At 45.2% G+C, this 19772-nt stretch overlaps 1 protein-coding gene across 4 annotated transcripts in view; it reads left to right on the top strand.

Annotated features, from left to right (window-relative positions):
* EPS15L1 (epidermal growth factor receptor pathway substrate 15 like 1) overlaps positions 1 to 19772 on the top strand; it is a 111009-nt gene that overhangs the window by 18993 nt on the left and 72244 nt on the right. For 3 of the 4 annotated variants that reach the window (XR_013640087.1, XM_078877072.1, XM_078877074.1), the window contains exons 8-13: positions 2163 to 2222; positions 3730 to 3987; positions 7060 to 7226; positions 11332 to 11488; positions 17059 to 17144; positions 18974 to 19046. Coding sequence is in view for 3 of the 4 variants with exons in the window: in XM_078877072.1 (XP_078733198.1) it covers positions 2163 to 2222; positions 3730 to 3987; positions 7060 to 7226; positions 11332 to 11488; positions 17059 to 17144; positions 18974 to 19046 (801 nt within the window). In the remaining variant the exon portion in view is untranslated. The remainder of the gene's footprint in view (positions 1 to 2162; positions 2223 to 3729; positions 3988 to 7059; positions 7227 to 11331; positions 11489 to 17058; positions 17145 to 18973; positions 19047 to 19772) is intronic. The other variant, XM_078877073.1, reaches the window with a different exon arrangement.

Here is a 19772-nt window from a genome sequence, read left to right as displayed (position 1 = left end):
TGGTAACATAAAACCGTGTTCTTCATCCTTTATTCATATTGCTGCATCATAATTGAGGTATTGGTGTGAGTCTGAGACGTATTGATAGAGGCAAATATTGAGCATTTCAGCCACATGCTTAATTTATATATGAAAAAATCTTGCTTGTTTTGAATGCAATGTGATGTTGAGATGAAATCCATTTGTCGTTTTGCTTCATTCTTGATGGATCTGAGAAGCATCAATAACATGCTATTTCACTTTTAAGTGGAATACCCACCAAGATTCTGCACTGTTCATCGTGCTCAGCTTACCAACTTGGAAGGTCGTGAGAAAAAGGGGAAAAAAACAGCAGCATCACACCCTGCTGATAACTCACGTTGGAGGCCAGCGCTGCATTCGCCCACCTTTTGCCGTGTAGGGACAGTTGCCACTGGGGATTCCCTTGGTTATACTGCCACGTGGCAATAGAATGGCTGAGATGTGACGTTGAGGTGCTTTGAAATGCTGCGGAAATTAAGCGACTCGTTGTTTTAGGTGGTGGTTGACTTAGCTCTTCATTCTTTGCACAGTTGAGTTCCGCTTTGTTATAAGTCAACAGTGGCTAGATTGATTATTCCCCTCCATAGAAAAGTGGTGTTTGCTCTTCTGGTAAACAAGTCGTTGAGTGCAATCCCACATGTATTGAAGTGGAAAACCACTTGAACACATTTTTTAGTGTAATGATGAATCTTAATTTGGGGGTGAAGCCATGGCACAGTGGTTATCGCACATTGCACTATAAATGTGGTGAGATTAACTTGATTCCTGGTTCCTGCTCACATTAGTTAGCCAGGAATCAAACTCAGGTTTTGCTACGTTCATAGTTGAGTGACAACTCAACCGGTTCTTGCCCAATCCCCGAACTTCCCAAATTCGTACTGACCAGCATGGTGAAACGTAGTCGAAAAACCCTCTTGGCTCACACGGGATGGCCGAGGCCTTCCTCCGGCAGCGGATGAAATAAGGGTTCCAAAAGATATGGTTCCAATACTTCAATGTTTTATTCATATTTTTGTTTTGTTTTCTTGCATGTGTCAGCTTTGTTCATTGGCGTGTTGATCTGATGAGAACTCTTGATTTGAGAGATTATTTACACATTCTGGAAAGCAGTATCGGGCACTTATCAACAGTTTTAATACGAGAGCTGGCTTAGATGAAAGTCCCCGTCGCATGTTTAATCTTACCAAAGTTGTAAGTATATGTGTTGTCGGTAATTAAAATGTGTAATGTTTGTAGCCATCTGGAATCATTTACAATTGTCAAAGCAGTATTCCTCATGTTAATTCTGCACGGACAGAGTATTTTGAAGTTTGGTTGTCAATGGTGCTCATGCCTTTGCATTCTTCTCACATTCATACAGTTTCTTTATTCGGGCGAAAGAAAATATTTTATTTTCGCCTCTTTACATTGTAGCATGACAACTAATAAAGGAAAGTGTGTGGTGGTGGGATAGAAGGATTGAGAATGGAGAAGAAAATGAAAGAGTATCTGGGGTAGAGCACATAACGGCGTTTACATTTTAATATTATAGCGGTTGTCAGCTGTTTTAGACAAGGATATTGTTTGTTGCGCTGAAGTTGTGCTTGAGCGTGAATAAATAATAAAGTATTTCGATGCAATGTTGGTGTGAGGATGAATAATACAAAAGCGTAAAATAATCATATCCAAGTGAGAAAAATGCACTTTTTTGGCGTTGTACGGGACGAGCCTTTGAAAGTGTCCTCCTGTGGCGTATGGGAGAGATTTGTAGATGTATCTTACGTCTTTAGCAGATATCTACATTGTTCTTAAGATTCATCTATACACGGTTGTGTTGTATATCTTATAAAACAATTAAAAGACAAAGCCGTGGTGTGTGTGGATGCCTTTATATAACATTGGTAGATTAAAAACGGATGGAATTTACTTTTGTTTTATGATATTCCATGCTCTACACTTGTGTTGCACCCGAAACGTCGTGATTTAATTTATTTAAATTTTAATTTTTTACCTACGTGACTTTACCGAAAAAACCAAAGAGTATAAATCCTTTCAGTCACGAAAACTTCAAATCTAGAATTCCATGCTCTCCTTACTGTGAATTCCATTGTGCTCATATGTACGTTTTTATGCATGTCTGAATGTTTCGTTTTGTCATTCAGGTTTGGGACCTGAGTGATATAGACAAGGATGGCCACCTGGACCGCGATGAGTTTGCAGTGGTGAGTGTTTTAACCGTCCTGCTGGGAAGTGTGATATGATGGCGTTGAAAGGAGAAAAAACAATCTATTTGGATGGAGAGAAAGAGACATGGATACGCTCTAGAGCAGGTTCAGGAGGAGAGAATTCGAATTAAAAAACAACCCTGAGAAGGAAAAATATGTGGATTGGGCTTATTCTCAAGAGGTGAATGCTTAATATGAAGGAAGCTTGTGAATGATGCTGGGTAAGAGACCAAGAGGCAGATGACTGGAGGATTGTGGGTAGCTGTCCAGTGAAATAAAGACTACAGGACAATATTGGACAGGGTGGATGGAGGTTTCAGCCAAAAGAACTGCCATTGGACACACTGCGTAAAGTAGAAGAGAGGAGATGAGGTGACGATAGATGTGCGTTGGCTGCAACATCTCCCATGTTTTAGACATCATGGACAAAGTGCAAATTAAAGTTACTGTACTGTGTTGACAGTGGCGTACAAACACAATCCAAAAGAACTCACCACCTTCGTAATTACCACTGGCTTATAATGGGAAAGATGTTTAAGGGAAGGATATTGTTTTGGGTGATGGCCTTTCTTCAGACCAGATCAAATAAATAATGTTTTCTCTTGTAAGGCAGTGTTAATGGTGATGGGCGAGATGTTGAACTTTTTTAATTGGCACGAGCAACGAGTTGTGCTTTCATCGGCCTATGTGTCATTCTTTAATATTTTTCGAGTTGGTGAAAATCAAATCGCCAAAAGTTGTATCGATAATTATAATTTGTATTCACTGACGATCTTTGTCTCGATGGCACAAATGTAAACGGGAGTTATATCTAAAAATACGAGAACCATTTTCATAAGGAAAAATTGCCTATATTTGACGTAACCGTTCAAGGTTAAACCATTTTATGAACATTCTAACCCACTTCACTTAAAAAAAAATACTACTCCAAATTCTCATCTTATACGAATTAATTATGTACATGTACAGCCCTTTGTCAATCCACAGCTGGATTAAGACTCCCCCACGGTGCATGTAGTGGGATTTATTTGACCGTACTTGACCATGCTGGTCAGTATGGGTCGGTGACGAGGCGCATCAATGTGGGAGCTTAGAAATACGGTGCAATTCTTTTTGGTGCATGTTCCTCTGCTGCATATTCCTGTGGCTTTACAGCAAACTGTTGCAGATGGTCGCCACCCATCCAAGCTCTGTCCAGACTCTGTTCTGCTTTAGCTTCTGGGCTCTGAAGAAATCTGGTGCATTCTGGGTGATCTGACTGGTTTTATTGCACTTGCTCACATTGAGAGCAGTGTACATACGTACAATATGTATGTTGAACTTCTTTCGCACTGGACTGTACGTAGCCAACCTCGCTAATTGTAGGTGCGGGGGGGGTGGAAGAACAACAAACTAAACACGAAAAGCAGTTCTTGTCGTTGACAAAAGCGTCCTTGAAAAACGACAGTCCCACCGTTTCTATTCTGTTGTGACCGTGCGTCGTGTGCCGTCTGCGTCCGTTGAGGCCATGCACCTGGTGTATCGAGCCTTGGACAAGGAGCCGGTGCCATCCGTGATCCCGCCCAAGCTGGTGCCGCCCGCCAAGCGCCCCTCCGCTGCCGGAGGCGGCGGCAAGCACCCCGGGATGCTGCCCGGCGCCGTGCCCGTGCTGCCGTCGTCGCCGCCGCCCCCCCGTGACAGCCTGCGCTCCACGCCGTCGCACGGCAGCGTGAGCAGCCTGGCAAGTGGCGGGAGCCTCTCCCCCAAGCTGCAGCCGCGCTTGGTGAGCAAGGACGGTACCCTCCGCCCTTGTGGACCTCTCCTGTGGTTTGCCGGCTGCGACGGATAAACTAAAACTGTAAACTGTTTTATTTTACCAGGTAAGGCCCCATTTAGCTGTATAGCTAATTTTTTCAGAAGCGACCTGGCTATCACAAATGATAGTTCAACGAAGTGACTTATCACATGGAAATGTCGAGCAGCCAAATACTCTAAACGTGGGTTTATAAATGTGGAGGGAAAAACCGGAGGACCCAGAGAAAAATCCACGCTACCATGCGTGGATTTTTATAGCAGGCGAGGTATTTAACATCTCGCCACTGGATATCATCACAGTGACGTCGCGGTTAGCGTGCTGGGCTTGCAATCCGGAGGTCGCCGGCACGATTTCATCTGCTGCCGGGGCGGTTGAAAGGATGGTGCAAGTTTGGACGTACATATGTATGAATGTTGAACATCTGTCGGACTGTACGTAGCCAACCGTGATAATTGGAGATGCGGGAAGGACGCCTCCGGTCCCCCCGGCAGTACACGTGGGTGTACCACAGCCGATCAGCAGGTCGTGTGTGGTGGGTATTCCCACCTTTCCCAAGATGTAGGCTACCCTCCAGAGTTACATTCTAGAGCCCCCCCCCCCCCCGCGTGACATGGCTAACGCTTTATCCCATTGGTTGCGATAAGCACAAAGCCCCGAAACCAATCGTTAAGAAACTTACAGTTCACCAATACGAGTGCCCACATCTGCATCGATTGTGGCTGAGATTGACAACAAAATACTTCCAAGCGAGTGTTTTTTTTTTAACTTAAAATTGTCAAAGTTACATGGTACAACACAGTTAATGTGCTAGTTCATTTTGCTTGTGTAGTGACATCGGGGATATCACTGCATGGTGCCGGCCCGGGAGGGCCGTGGCGTGCGATGTCCCTACATCGCAGAAAGCACCGTGTGTGTTGCTGAGTGGGGCCGGCTCTAGCATAGCATGGCGTGTGATGCACCGTCATCGCGTACACCCCGTAGGTGGGTGTAGTATCAGCCTGAGTGGGGCTTGGTGAGCGCTGGGATAGCGCGGGCACCACGCATAGCGTGCAGTGCGGGCTCCCACAAGGGGGAGCAGGAGAGTTTCAGCCCAGGGACAGGGTTGCCCCGGTCCATGGCACTCTGGTTGACCCCGTAGACACGTGATCCGGGGTGTCCACAGAGAGGGCCCCAGGTGGGGAGGGGCTAGGGGGTGATCACGTGTCCAGGGAGAGCTCTCGAACCACTTCTTGGACCACATCAATTCCAGACATCATCCATCAGATTCACCATGGAAGTGGAGAAAGATGGCAAACTACCATTCTTAGATATTCTGTTTGAGAGAAGACCTGACGGATCCTTGGGACATTCTGTCTACAGGAAAGCCACCCACACAGACTCCTACTTGAAACCGGATTCCCACCACCACCCATCTCAAAAGAATTATCTCATCAAAACGCTATACCACAGAGCTCATGGCATTTCTGACCAACATCACCTGGCCAGTGAATTGAGACATGTACATCGGGCCCTCAGGATGAACGGATACTCTGAACGCACCATCCGCCAAGCTGTTTCTCCCACCATACAGAAACAGCCACTTGAAACTCCGATCAAAACTGTCACGTTACCATACATAGCAGGCATGACCAAAAAGATCTCCAAAATTCTAAACCAACATAAGATCCAAGTCCGATTCAGTACAGTACATAAAATCCGTGATCTAATTCCATCTGTGAAGGATGTCATCCCTGACTTGCAATACCCTGGAGTCTATAAACTGAGTTGCAGCTGTGGTGACTGTTACATTGGGGAAACGAAACGTCATGTGAGCACAAGTCAGATTTGAAGCACGGCAAAATTGAGTCTTCTGCCGTTGCCGATCATTGCTACAATGCGGTGGGCTCTCATGAGATTGTTTTCTCCGAGACTAAAGTGCTCTGCAAACCCACTGGCTACCATCAAAGGTTTGTACACGAAGCCATTCAGATATACAAACACAGACATAATTTCAACCGTGATGATGGGTACAAACTCGGTAATCATTGGAAAGATGTTATCAACCGTGCAAAAAAAAAAGATTTAATTACACATTGTTGGACCATCTTATCTGACAGGCACTATTTTTTGCTTAACCGAGTGTTAACATCCCTAACATTTAACAATACTCTCTTTATTGTCAGCCAACATTGGTATAAACATGGGCATTTTCTTTCCTTTCCTATTATGTGCATCCACAGTGACTTGCGCATAAACACGTAGTTGACCTTGACCACGAGTACCCCGTCCCTCTGTTAGCCCCCCCCCTCCCGATACTTTCCATTCATTGGCTACCACATTCTGATAAGCCCCTCCCCCCCTCCTCCCTTAACTCGTACTTAAGAGCCTACATCTTGAATCCCTCCCTCACTTGATGCAGCTGATCTGGCTGTGACGGTCCCACCTGATGACGGAGACTTGTGTTGCCTCCGAAACGTCGTGATTTTCATTGTTTTTATTTTATTATTTTTTATTTCATTTTTTACCTACGTGACTTTACCGAAAGAACTAAGAGTATATACTCTCGAGAGGGATCGAGAGGGAGCTTAGAACGCTCGCGAAGGTGGGTGGGGCCGAGGGTGGAGCCGGCCCCGTCCCGGGAGGATATAAGGTGGGTCCCTGAGAGGGACCGGGGTCGCTTCGTTCTGCAAGCTGGAAGCTCAACGTTCTACGTCCTACGTCTGAAGAGGCACCAACACGTGGCCGGGGACCTGAGCGAGGGTCTGACCCATCGTAGCCGTAACTCCTCTGTATAGTGTAGTTAGCTGGGTGGTCACCACCCTCGGCTGTATCTGCTAAAGGGGCAGTTACCCCTTTGTATATAAGTGTTGCAAATAAATGTGATGCCTCTGAAGAGTAACGTCTGCGACTCATTTGGACTCACTACACTTATGTTACAAACGCCACTTTTTTTGGCATTAGCTGCTGCTTGTTGGTGTTGTTCTTCTTGCTACCGATGTGGTGGTAATCTTCTCGTTAATTCGCTGCTCGTTGCTCTTGTTTCTCTGTTGTTTCTTGCAGCTGCAGCAGACGCACACCACCTGGGTCGTGACGCCGGCAGACAAGATAAAATATGACGAAATTTTCTTGAAAACCGATCTGGACATGGACGGCTTTGTGTCTGGCCTGGAAGTGAAGGACATTTTCATGCAGTCGGGCCTTCCACAGGCTGTCCTCGCTCAAATCTGGTCAGTGCCTCTCGTTTAGCGGAATACCTTGTGTGTTCGTGCAGGTTTACACACGTGGCTTTGTGTGCACAATTGGAGTCTGAACGAAGCAGTATGAAAATAAGTTGGCGTTTGATCACAGGCTGGTTGGCATTCTGAGACGAATGCTCGGAATATTGTGACAATTTCATGGAAAGGCAGGATAAGAAATGCTGGGAAAAGAGAACATAGCTGGTCAGTGTAGTAGATATGGTGAGCGACAACAATTACGCCAAGTGGGACTTTAGGTAGGAGGCTGAAAGGTTACTGGTACAGCCGTGGGAAAGGCCTTCACGTGTACAACAAACAGTGAGCAGACCTAAGGCCCTATGTCGGGATACTTTTGAGGGCAGATCTTGGAGGTCACGTGTCTGCTGGGCAGTAGCTGCGGGACCTCGAGAATTGGCGAGGTGTTGTTGGAATCAACGGCTTTGTCCATGATGGCATCTTGAGTCTGTGTGCACAGTAACAGACTGTTGGGGCAAGTGCTTTTAGCGAGCACCTTTGAAGGTCGGTACAGCACACGAGGGGGGTGGGTGGCCAGCACAAGCTCTGCTGCCTTTGTCTCCCTCGTGGCGATGTTTACACACCGTACCAGGTACTCATTTGAGGCTGAGTCGACCTAGGGGAGGCCCAGGACCGGTCAAAGATTATCGTCACTGGTGTTGGCTGTGAGCGGGAATTGAACTCCGGTCACCGGGTTCATAGCGCAGCGCACGAACCGCTGTACAATGGACACCTACTGTGAGCAGGAGCTGCTATCACATTACAACCGGGCAGTACAGCAGTTTATTTGTGTGTGCTATGAGAATTAATGGAGCCACTCTAATATGTTATTGATATTGTCATTGTTAACCCATTTCATGTGTTTGCTCGTCAAAATGATTTCATTCGGCAAGACAGTAGGGTTTTTAGACTGAAATATGGTCCAATGCATTCTTATCACAATAGTTTAACATCCAGAATATTCACAGTGAAATTATATACGATGTTTTCTGACAGGTGGATTGAATGAATAAAGGCATAAAACATCGAGGAAGTATTCGTCATTTCAAATTTGCTGACAACAGTCTTTGTCATGAATAATAGAAATGAGCTGAAGGTAAATATGAGTAAAACAACATTCCCCGGCAATAAATTGGCTTAAAAACGTTAAATAATTGTGTTTGTAGGGGCACAACTGGAAAAACAGGCAGAATGTTTACTTACGGTAATTATTACCGGTAGATCGGAATGAGAATTAATAAATAAAGAGATGGGGCGGGGGGGGAAACAGAAGCAGATTGTGGACTGCTTTTGTAAAAAATATATATTTGAAAATGAAAAGCAACCGGAATGTGCTTGAAGAAGGAAGGAAGGACAATGTTTTCAGTCGGTGCACATTACCCACTACGACGTACGGATCACAAATCCGAATCAAGGACGGTGACAAAAACTATAATGAGAAAGCGTGCGACTTTGCAGAAAATGCACGGAGAGATACGTGCATTGAATTGCACTCAAAGGCAGATGAGAGGGAATACTTGGATCAGGGAACAAACGTTGTACGAGACATGAACTTAACTGCTGCATTTACAAGTGGGTTTTTCAAGACGCATAGCTCTAGGTCGATGGACGGACTTGGTGAAAGATTGGCAGCCAAAGACGAGGAGATCCCACCAGAGAGTTTTCCCGCTGTGGACATGGAGCAGCGATATGGGCACATTTCCAGGAGAGAAACGGATTGTCGTGTCACAGGGCTATGAGGAATGGTGACGGCATGGGGAGGCTTTCACCCATCAGTAGATAGACCTTGGCTGTTAGCGATGATAATGGTTTAACACGTAGGCTTTCGCGACTAATATTCATAATATAGGTGTTTGGGTCAGATCGCGTTATTTAGAAATGTGTCGTAACCCTCCACCACCCTACACGGCCAAATAGTAAAAAATGTGTCACGTTTTTCAAAGGACAAAGAAGTGAATGATTTTGTCCTTTGAAAAACGTTACACATTTTTTACTGTTTGGCCGTGTTTGGTGGTGGAGGGTTAACGACACATTTATAAATAATGCGATCTGACCCAAAAACCTATATTATGGATGATAATGGTTATGAATAAAAAGAATCATAGTGATTCGTACAAGAGGTGTGCGCATTTTTTGCAGACACAGGAGCCAGATGGTTAAGGTGAACTTGGCTTGTGGGACAGTCGAGTTTTGGAATGAATAATAATTCTCCCATTAGTGTGATTACCTTTTTTTTTGTGATCTCAATCTGTCCTTCATTTACTCGATCTGGCCAGGTGGCAATGTTGTGTGAGCACTCGACTCACAATTGGATAGTGGCGAGTTCAAATCTCGGTTGGACGTTGACTCGTTCCACCCATCATTCCTCTGGGGTTAGTATATGAGTAATCACTTTGTGTGAAGGCAAGAGTGGTCACAGTTGGGATAGACTGGCTCCTACCATGGAAAATGTGGGAATTTCCACGATGTAGTCGCGGCTGCCATCAGAGATGCACCTCATCACATTGGTGAGTGGGGTAACACGTGTTTCTTTCTGGATAAACGTGGGTGTGCATTTGATGTATGGGATGTCCATTAAGGTATCATCCCCTACTAAAGCATTTGAGTTGCACAGCTCTTTGAATTGGGTTGATCAAACTTCTAAGATGAAAGGAAAATATTCCCCATTTAGCCTTTTACTTCCCTTCTACGTGACTTTACCGAAAGAACCAAGAAGACTTTTACAGATTGTTGGGGCAAACACTGTTTGTGGGCACTTATTAGAGGGGCGGGTGGGTGGCCAGCACCACGCCTGGTCGCCATTGTTTTCTCTTCAGTGCTCATATTAAGCACTGCCCCAGGTACTTATTTAAGGTGGAGATGGCTTCGGGGGGAGGCCCAGGACCAGTTCAGATATTCGTCGCCGATGTCTGCTGTGAGCGGGAATCAAACTCGAGTCGCAGCGTTTATAGTGAAGTCCGCCAACCGCTAGACTACCACTCCCCATAATAAAACTACAAAGACAAACGCTCGGTGGCATGAGGATTTTATTGTATAAGAATCGTCCCTTTTAAGTTACTTTGACGTTTCGCTGTCGGCATTCGCAACGGGGGAAGTGTGTCGATTTGAGAGTCACAGGCATTTGGCAGCATCTCAGAGGTGCGATTATATCGAATGCTTCGGTTATGTGTTGTTCAAAGATCACTCCTGCTGTTCAGTTTAAAAAGGATAAATGCATCGGTGATACGTTTGCTAACTAAACGTTGGACACCATGACATTTTGTCTGCACGGCCAGTCACCGCCGTGCCTGTCAGAGATGCGTGTGCCACTGGCCGACAACAAATGCCGGTGATATCTTCCGTCCACTCATCACAGAGACGTAGTCAAGCCAACCAAGACAGACTCCTCATGTGGGCCACGTATTTTCAAAGGACAAATACGCCCCTCTCAAAATTAAAGCATGAACCTGAGAACCCACTTGCTACCTCACGGCCACGCAGCGCGCAAGAGATGTTCTTAAACATCATCGCGTCTTTTTAAAAATGTCTAATTGTTATCGTCGTTATTATACCGAACAACACGCAGCACAACCCGAAAACATCGGAGAGCAAAAGCTGTAATTTTTTGTGTAACTAATCGTGTGTTCATATTCTTCGTTCTTTCGGTAAAGTCAAGTAGAAGGGAAACAAAAAAAATTATTATCACGACGCTTCGACTGCAACACAAGCAATCATCCATCATCAGGTGTGAAAAACACAGCAAGAAATTTAGAAAAAAGTGGTGCTAACTAAGAAAAAACCGCCACTTTTTTCAAATTTTATTACTGTGTTTTTCACACCTGATGATGATTGCTTGTGTTGCAGTCAAAACGTCGTGAGAATTTAATTTTTTTTATTTTTATTATTTTATTGTTTCCCTTCTACGTGACTTTACTGAAAGAACCAAGAATATGAATCCCTGCAGTCACGAAAGCTTTAAATCAAAATTTAATTGTGCGTTATCTACGGGACCCATTTTTTTACAATTGCATGTATGTATGTAGGTTGAACTTCTTTCGCACCTTACGCAGCCAACCGTGCTAATTGCTTGTTGCGCCTGCAGGGCCCTTGCAGACACGAGGCAGCAGGGCAAGCTGACGCAGGACCAGTTCGCGCTGGCCATGTACCTGATCACGCAGAAAGTGAGCAAGGGCGTGGACCCTCCGGCGACGCTGAGCGCCGACATGATGCCCCCTTCAGAGCGCGGGGTCTCCACCACGGTACGACATCACCCCCCCCTCCACCACCATCACTTCCTTCCTTTATATTTAAAAGTGAACAAATATCAACAAACGCAAGCACAGGGAAAGCACGTGACGCAGCTTTGTGAATAACCAGCATCAACAAGCGGAACAATAGAGACCCCCTCCCACCTAGGCACGATGTAGGAAACAATAGGAAAGCAAGAGAAAGGGGAAGCAAACGGAAGAGGAAGGAAATAGTGGCAGGCGGAAAGTACAAAGTGTGGGTAAGGGGGGCTCTTTTATTTATTCACTGAGTCTCAAGAGCCTTGTCAGTAGGGGTCCCATCTTCATGCAGTAGAGGATGATGTTGATTAGTGCGTCATCTCAGTTGAGTAATTAGCGCATTTTCGTAATTGGGATGTATGGACAATAGTTGAATATTACACGGTTAAACAAATACAACGTGATGAATTTGTCTACGACTTGAACTTGTGGGAGGAAGCCGGAGGACCTGAAAGAAACCCACGCGGATCAGAGAATGTACGCAAAACGTCACGCACTAAAGCGCCCGAGTCGGGAGTTGAACCCGGGCCCTTCTCGCTATGAAGCATGAGTGTTAACCACTGCGCCACGATGCCGCCGAAATCAAGACCGATCAACAAAAGGGGACAAAGTCTTCCTCTAGAACCTTTCGTGATCTCTGTGACAGAGCCCCCTCGATGTTCAAGGACGGATAGCTCATGTGTTAGATTCAGCCATTCCCATTTGCTTGCTGCGAGCTCACGTCGTCAGGAAAGTGGGGTCGCATGTGTCGTAGGTGGCCCGGCAAGCGTGCAAATTAACTTGGGAGGTGTGAGCTGATCTTTGTCGGTGCTGAAGGAAGAATTGCGGCTCTTAATCCGAGCTCGGGAATGGTTTTAATTGAGGGAGTCGTGGGCGCGCGCTTACAGTGGGTAGGAATAACGCTTGCCGAATTGCTGAACTAAAGAAAAGGGCAATTATAAATAATAATTGAACGGCACTTTTTAACACTTTTTGAGTTGCCCATTGCAACGGTGTGATAAAAAACCCCAATCTAATTGTAAATTGGAAAGGGTACACGCACGGCACTTTTGTAAATCTACTGCTGAATGAGTGCCTCCTCGCGCCTTGTGGCTCGGTGGGGGTTATTTGACCATGCTTCTCCACAACGGTCAATTGCAAAGCACAGGTGTTGGAATGTATTCGTACAGTGCAATCATTAGTTTGCCCACTAAATTAATTTTCATAACACTTTTCTGCTGCCACTAGACCTTAACACAGAAAGCAGTGCACTAGTTAATTAATATATCAGTCGTAGTTAAGAGGTCAGATTTGCACGGTTTAGTCCCTAAGTAAGGGCATGTTTAAGATGAATTTCAGTAACCTAGGACATTGACAACTGACGCATTTGCTGCCGCTCAGACCGCCCCAATAATGCTGTCGGACAACAAAGAGAGAGAGAGAGAATTCACTGTAGCATTCATTTTCTTTCTTTGTTAATGTTCTGGAAATAAGGGCAGTAAATGTAATGTTTGACAATAGACTTGAGGGAAGGGGACACGCACCGCCGCTCCTGCTTTCAGGCTGCCGGGTGTTGCGGATTCTTCTGCGAGCAACCTCGCTCAACAGGACCGCGTGCTCGGCGTGAACGGATTTCGCGTGAGAGTGACACGTGGCTCTTCGCTGAAAATTTGCAATCGAGTGCGACAGGAAGCAGCGAGGCTGATTTGCGGAATCCGTCGAGTGCCTCTTAAATTAAACAATTTTATTTTCCCAGGTAAGGCCCCACTGAGCTATAGAAAAGTACAGTAAAACCTTGGATTGCGAGTAACTTGGTCTGCGATTGCTTTGCAAGACGAGCAAAATTTTAAAATAAATATTAATTTGATAAACGAGCGAGGTCTTGCAAGATGAGCAGTACGTACAGTATACGCTTTGTCTGCCGAGCGTCACGTGATCACAACTGAGCCAATGGTTCTTCTCTCTCTCTCGCTGCGGGATTGTGGGTAATCGTCTCCCATGCTCGGTCTCAGTCGGCGTGCCTCACTCGTATAGTCAACATCCGTGCGAACGTATACTGTTTACTATAGTGTTATGACCACGTGTGTGTGCGTAAAGCATTTTTTTATTTTGTGTCCAAGTGTAGTGACTGTTCTTTAGTAACTGTACTGCAACAATGGCCCCCTCCCCCCTCCTCCTCTCTCTCGTCTCCCTTACACCAGCCACAATTAAATGTAATTAATACATTTGATTACTTTATATTAAATTTAAATAATAAAAATCTTAAAAGGTATTTTGTATTGATCATTTTTATATTAATATTTTTGGGTTGTGGAACGAATCATCTGAGTTTCCATTATTTCTGTTGGGGATATTAGCTTTGATATAGGAGTGCTTTGGATTACAAGCACGTTTCCGGAACGAATTATGCTCGCAATCCAAGGTTTTACTGTAGCTATATTTCAGAAGCGACCTGGCCACAATTGATATCTCAACGAAGTGGCTTATTTGGATATTTATAGCAGCCGAAAACTCTAAATGCGTGTTTTTAATGTGGAGGGAAAAACCAGAGAACCCGGAGAAAAATCCACGTGACTGCAAGGAGAACATGCAAACTCCAAATATACAACAGGCATCAGAGTCAGGATCGAACCTACAGCCTTCCATATACCAGGCGAGTTAGTTAACATCTCGCCACCGTGGGAACTGAATTACAGCTATTTTTATATTTGGCTTTCTGATGGATCAGAAACACCAAAAATTCACAAATGCCCTCTTTGGCTCACCTTGCAACACAGCTTTGAATAGAGTATGGCTCATTCTAAGGAAACACATTGGCTGTATGCTAGGGATGCCCACTCAATATGCATGTGGGAAAGGGAAGTTTCAGTTTTCCCGGATCACATTTTCCTCTCAAATTGTTACTGTTCGTGTAAACGTCAACAGCGGAGAATGCCTTTCTGCTTTCTGCATATCTACAGCTCCCCGTCCGCCTCGTCTTCTTTGCACGTCCATGACTGTCGTGCATTTTTCAACTGCGCGGAGCACCCAGTAAATATTGAGCGATTGTCTTTAAACCGTCAGTGGTTTCAGTTTTAACAGGTAAACAAATGAAAGCCTTAGGTATGACCTTGTAAAATAACGAACTTGAGTTCTGAGTGGCACCCCAGTGTACGTGCTTGGTGATGCCGCACCTCCGGTTAGCACGCTTGGCTACATACGGTGCGAAAGAAGTTCAACATACCTGCATACCACGTCTCCGATTAGCACGGTGGGCTATGTACGGTGCGAAAGAAGTTCAATATCCATCCATACGTACGTGGTGTAATGCTGAGCACACTGGATTTGCAATCCAGAGGTGTCTGGTTCTATCTCCCGGCATGGCAGTTAAAACATTACCGCAAGTTTCACAATTGCCCCCCCCCGCCTCTGTCCAATCGGCAGTGTAATTGGGTTACACCACAGTTTGTCGATCGGCACGTCACGCGTGGTGGGGTAAGTGTGGGTACTCACACCTCTATTAACACGTCTGGCCATTGTGGAAGAGTAGACCAAAATATTATCGATGGAGGCTTTATAGAGCTCCCTATGGTGGAGGCCCTTTTGCCACCAGTGGCATGAGCAATACATTTGCTGGGCTGCACCTTTATATTTTCTTTTTCTTTCTTGGACAGAGACATATATGTGAGCCAGTTACTTTATTGAATCCGATTTTTTTTCTTCCTCCAGGTTTAGTCTGGAATTTGTAGCACTTTTTCTGGGTAACAACAGCGAACAGGAAATACCCCGATGCTTGATTTCAATAGTCTCAAGTTATAATTGTTCCCGAAAACCCAATTAATTATCTTGAAGCCCAAAGACATCACACCATTTACGTGGCATATAAAGTTTGCGCCGCTTCACCAGACTCGATTCTTAAATTATATAAACGAACTCTTGTACTCACGTTGACGCATGCTGCAATAACTTTGCATTTAAAAGACGTAAAAAAAAGTTAAAAGTTGATAGACTGGAAAAAAAGACGTTAATTAGCATTATGGTAGTTTACCAACACTACCTTTTAAAGCGCATAATAAGCTAATATTTGGGCAATGGGCCTTATTCAAAATTGACGTGTTACTCTTGTCTGAAAGAGGGAGATTACTGGAAGCTAAAAGCTTGTTTTGTTATTTTCCACTGTAGTCCTAGTTAATTGACGATGGTGGTAAAATATTCGTCGGCCTGAGCTTCACCATTGCTGCTGTTGCGGCAAAGTTTTACTTGAAGCGATACTATTAAAAATATATATATATTTTACCACGTAAGGCCCCACTTACGTAGCTGTATCACTCTTTTTCAGAAGCGGCCTGGCTATTACCAATGATAGCTCAACAAAGTGGCCTATCATAGTGAAATTTATAGCAGCAGCCAATTACTCTAAACTCACGTTTATAAATGCGGAGGGAAAATCTGGAGGACTCAGAGAAAAATCCACGTGAACACGGGGAGAACATGCAAACTCCAAATATACAGGTGTCAGGGTCGGGTTCTAACCCACGACCTCCTGTATACCAGGCGAGGTAGTTAACATCTTCTAGCCACCGTAGCGCCCCAATAAACTAAGAGGTGGCTGTTTATAGACGAGGTGAGTTGACGTCAGGCGACGATGGGACAAGGTGCTCGTCGTACACACTTGGACGGCCTCCTTATCCCCTTTTCCACTGGCACTTATGAGCCGCATTAGCGTGGGGCCTTGACGGGTACGGTTGATGATCCAAAGCTGGACATTTGAATCTTACTTGTGGCAAAGCAGGGCCCAGGGCGGGGCTAATGATGTGTTCATTGTGTGTGAGTGATGTCAGTACAGGCACTCTACTTACGAAGAAGTTAGGTTCCAGAGGTCTGTTCGTAAGTCGATGTGTTCATGAGCCCAACTTTACTCCTGTCAATTCCAAACATGTTGTACGGCGTCTACACTAAACACGGGAATGGTTTGAAAAGTTGTATAATCTCCTTTAGCTGTAGATGCCACTGGTTCTTCATGTTCTGTTGATGTAAATACCACCTCCATCTATTGCACGGCCGTTGAACCTATGACTCTCGGTCCGAACAGGCAACTGGACATATGGACAGGTTTGTTCGTATCTCTGAAAGTCGTAAGTCGAATGTTCGTAAGGCGAGGAGTCCTTGTACTCTGTAAGGGCACGGTGTCGTTTTTTGACATCAGTCAGGATGCTGTGAGGAGGCAGCCTGACCGCGTCATTCACACCTGCGATTCGCACGGTCGGCCGCGTGCAATGTGAAGAAGTTCAACATACATATATACTTTTGTCGCGACTCGTTACTGTCTGTATTGTCATTCAGTAATCTTTGAGGACGCAGCGTTCACCGCGTCATCTACGTGCATCTCGACTCGTTGATTGCGCACGATGTCGGCGGCGCGGCTCTGCTACCGGAGTGGAAAAGAACAACCTGGCTCCTCCCCTGACACACACACGGGGCTGACTCATCGCCTCCCTGGCGCAGCTCGGTTGTACGGTGGCAAAGAGGCATTAGTTCTGCGCACGTCATTGCACGCGTGTTTTTTCCATACGTGTGTTCTTCAGGACGGCGCAGTTGGGGTGGGATCGGCCGACTTCTCCGCCATCAAGGAACTGGACGCCATCAGCGCAGAGATCACCGAGCTACAGCGGTAGTCCACGCAGGCTGCCACGTGACTCTCGCCACAACCATTGCACCGGCGGCAACATGAACAAACAACAACCCAAATTTCTATCACAGCACAGCGCTACGTACGCATCCTCTGAAATATTCGCCGCCCACGCGCCCGTTGTTGCAGTGTTTTGTGCAGCAGTGTAACTGTCATTCTCTGTGGATGTTCAGAAATCCAAAACTTTTCACACCCGGTAATGTTCTTTCGTCCTGCATGGCATTCGCTTACTCGTAAAGCATTTTCTCACGTCTGAAGCAATTTACGCTTTCTTTTTTGTCCATTAACCTCTTTGTGCGCGATTGTGCAAATGTCATTGCCGATAAATGTTCACACATCCGGCCTTTCCACATATCCCGCACGTGCCTCACTCTCCAGCGAGTCAGACATGCGACGACCCTACAGCGGTTTTTGTTGTTGTTGCCCGTGACCTGTCGCTACTTCACACTTTTTCACGATTACTAGTCATGGGGTGTGTGCGGCGAGCAGAGGCTTTAACGTGAAGCTTGAACTAGAAAATGTTGCTCATCACAAAGAAGAGCACTGCGGTGGAGGGGTCGCAAGGGCTGGAGTTGAGGAACACCGCTTTCCAAATACAATAACATCTAAGCCAGGGATTTTCAAACCCCAGAATCAATGTCCACCTTGCCTTGTTCACGCATCTGAGGTCTACCTCCCATTCATATGGAAACGGTCACAGTGCGCATACGCTTGCATTTGATGATGCGTTGAAATGAAAACCTTCATCGTGGGAAGGATGCGAGGAATTTCGATTTGTGTCGTTGCTTTTCAACGTCCTCCCTTTGAAGAAATCTACAAAAGCATGTCTTTATGAGTTGGTGCGGAATTCCACATAATTTTGTAATGGGCCACTGTGTGTCAATAATTGAAGACGTTGTTACGTCGTCCCTATCGTGTCGCTGTATAATCATCTCTGAATGTGATGGAATCTCATGTTTTGTAAAAGCAGGCCGGATGGTATATTGAAAATATATTTTTATGAAGGCAATTTTCCTTATCCGTTTGTCCATTTATACCGTGGCCATGTAATCATTCACATTCGGAAAAAAATACCCAGTAGGAATTGTTTTTTTCCTTCTGAAAAAAAAACGGATGCACTAGACATATCCGATGCATTATATATGTGTCATTAGATTTCAGCCCAAAACAATCCTTATATGGTTAAAATGCATTTAAACAGATGGTGTAAATTATACTAATTAAAAAAATGTTATTTACAGAGGTGTTTCGCCAGATAATTAGTGGTGGGACTCATAGATTTTTTTTTAAAACAAGATTAATTATTTTAAAATGGTAATAGAGGGAACAAAGGCAGTTTGTTGGCAGCGACGTGTTCCGCCAGATGGGATCGAGTCCAGATCGCTTTCAAAAACAATAATAATAATACTCTAATGAAAATGAAATAATAATTGTAGTAGTAATAATCATATTTTGTACGCCTTTATGAATGCATTTCTGGATAAAGGTCTGCCCATCCTGGGTCAGTCATGCAGGTTGTATTTGACCATACTTCGCCACACTGGTTAGTGTGGGTTGGCAAAGGTGTTAGAATTTATTGTTTTGTTCACGCAAATTTGTACTGACTTAAACGATTCTCCCACAAACAAGTTGACTCCTTATATCACTGGCACCGGTTTGAATTGATGGATCCATGCTTAGTAAATCCACCAATGTGACCTCCAACCAATTGTATAACACGATCATGCTGCGGATGATGTGAACTTATTGCACTTGTGGATGGATTATGATGCACGCTATGTTTGTTTCTCTTTTACCTGTTGTGCAATCAGAGAAAAAGCTTCCTTGGAGCAGGACATCCGCGAGAAGGAAGAGGCGATCAGATACCAAACCAATGAGGTGCAGGTACTATGATTGCGCAGTGAGTGAGTGTTCACTTGCGTCTGTCGATGCCCATGGTAGCAAATTTGTTTAGTCTCCTCTGTTAGTGTATTCATTGGCAAGGAAGTGGATATATACTAATAAAGCTAATTTCTTTTTTTAACCTAGCATGTGGGAAGATGCCGGAGCACTCGGAGAAACCCCACACATGGGATGACACTACTCAAAACTCCGTGCGGATGGATTCAAACCACAGACAGATTCGGCTCATCGAGTGGACCAAATCTAACCACGGATTACACTCGCAGAAGCACTGCCATCTCCTGAGGCATCTCAGCTGCCTCAGCCCCCTGAGTTACTTGACCATATTTTTTCTAAGCTGGTCAAGTGGGGGTAGGTAAAGTGGGTTCCCAGTACCGGTTCATATTAGATGTGGCTGATATTTTAACTTGGGTCGATGGATTTGTAGGGAAGTGCGCTAAACGCTGCACCAAACCGCTGCCCCCCGCCATACATCAAAGGTTGATAAACACAAGTGCAATTTATTGCGTAGCACTGCAGACTTGATTAATGGGTGACCAGACAGCAACACTTGAGTGGTCTCCGTGAGTGGTGACGAAGACGAGATGGTTGGGAAACTCAGAGCTGAACTCGGAGGTTGCATGGCTTCTGGGCAGCAGCTGCGGTATCTGCCGGAAGGTGGCAAGCTTTGGCGCGGTGCGGTGACAACGTCTTTTGGCCACGATGTCA

Source organism: Lampetra fluviatilis, chromosome 46, assembly GCF_964198595.1.
Source record: "Lampetra fluviatilis chromosome 46, kcLamFluv1.1, whole genome shotgun sequence".
NCBI lineage: Eukaryota > Metazoa > Chordata > Hyperoartia > Petromyzontiformes > Petromyzontidae > Lampetra > Lampetra fluviatilis.
This window is presented reverse-complemented; position numbering and strand designations above follow the sequence as displayed.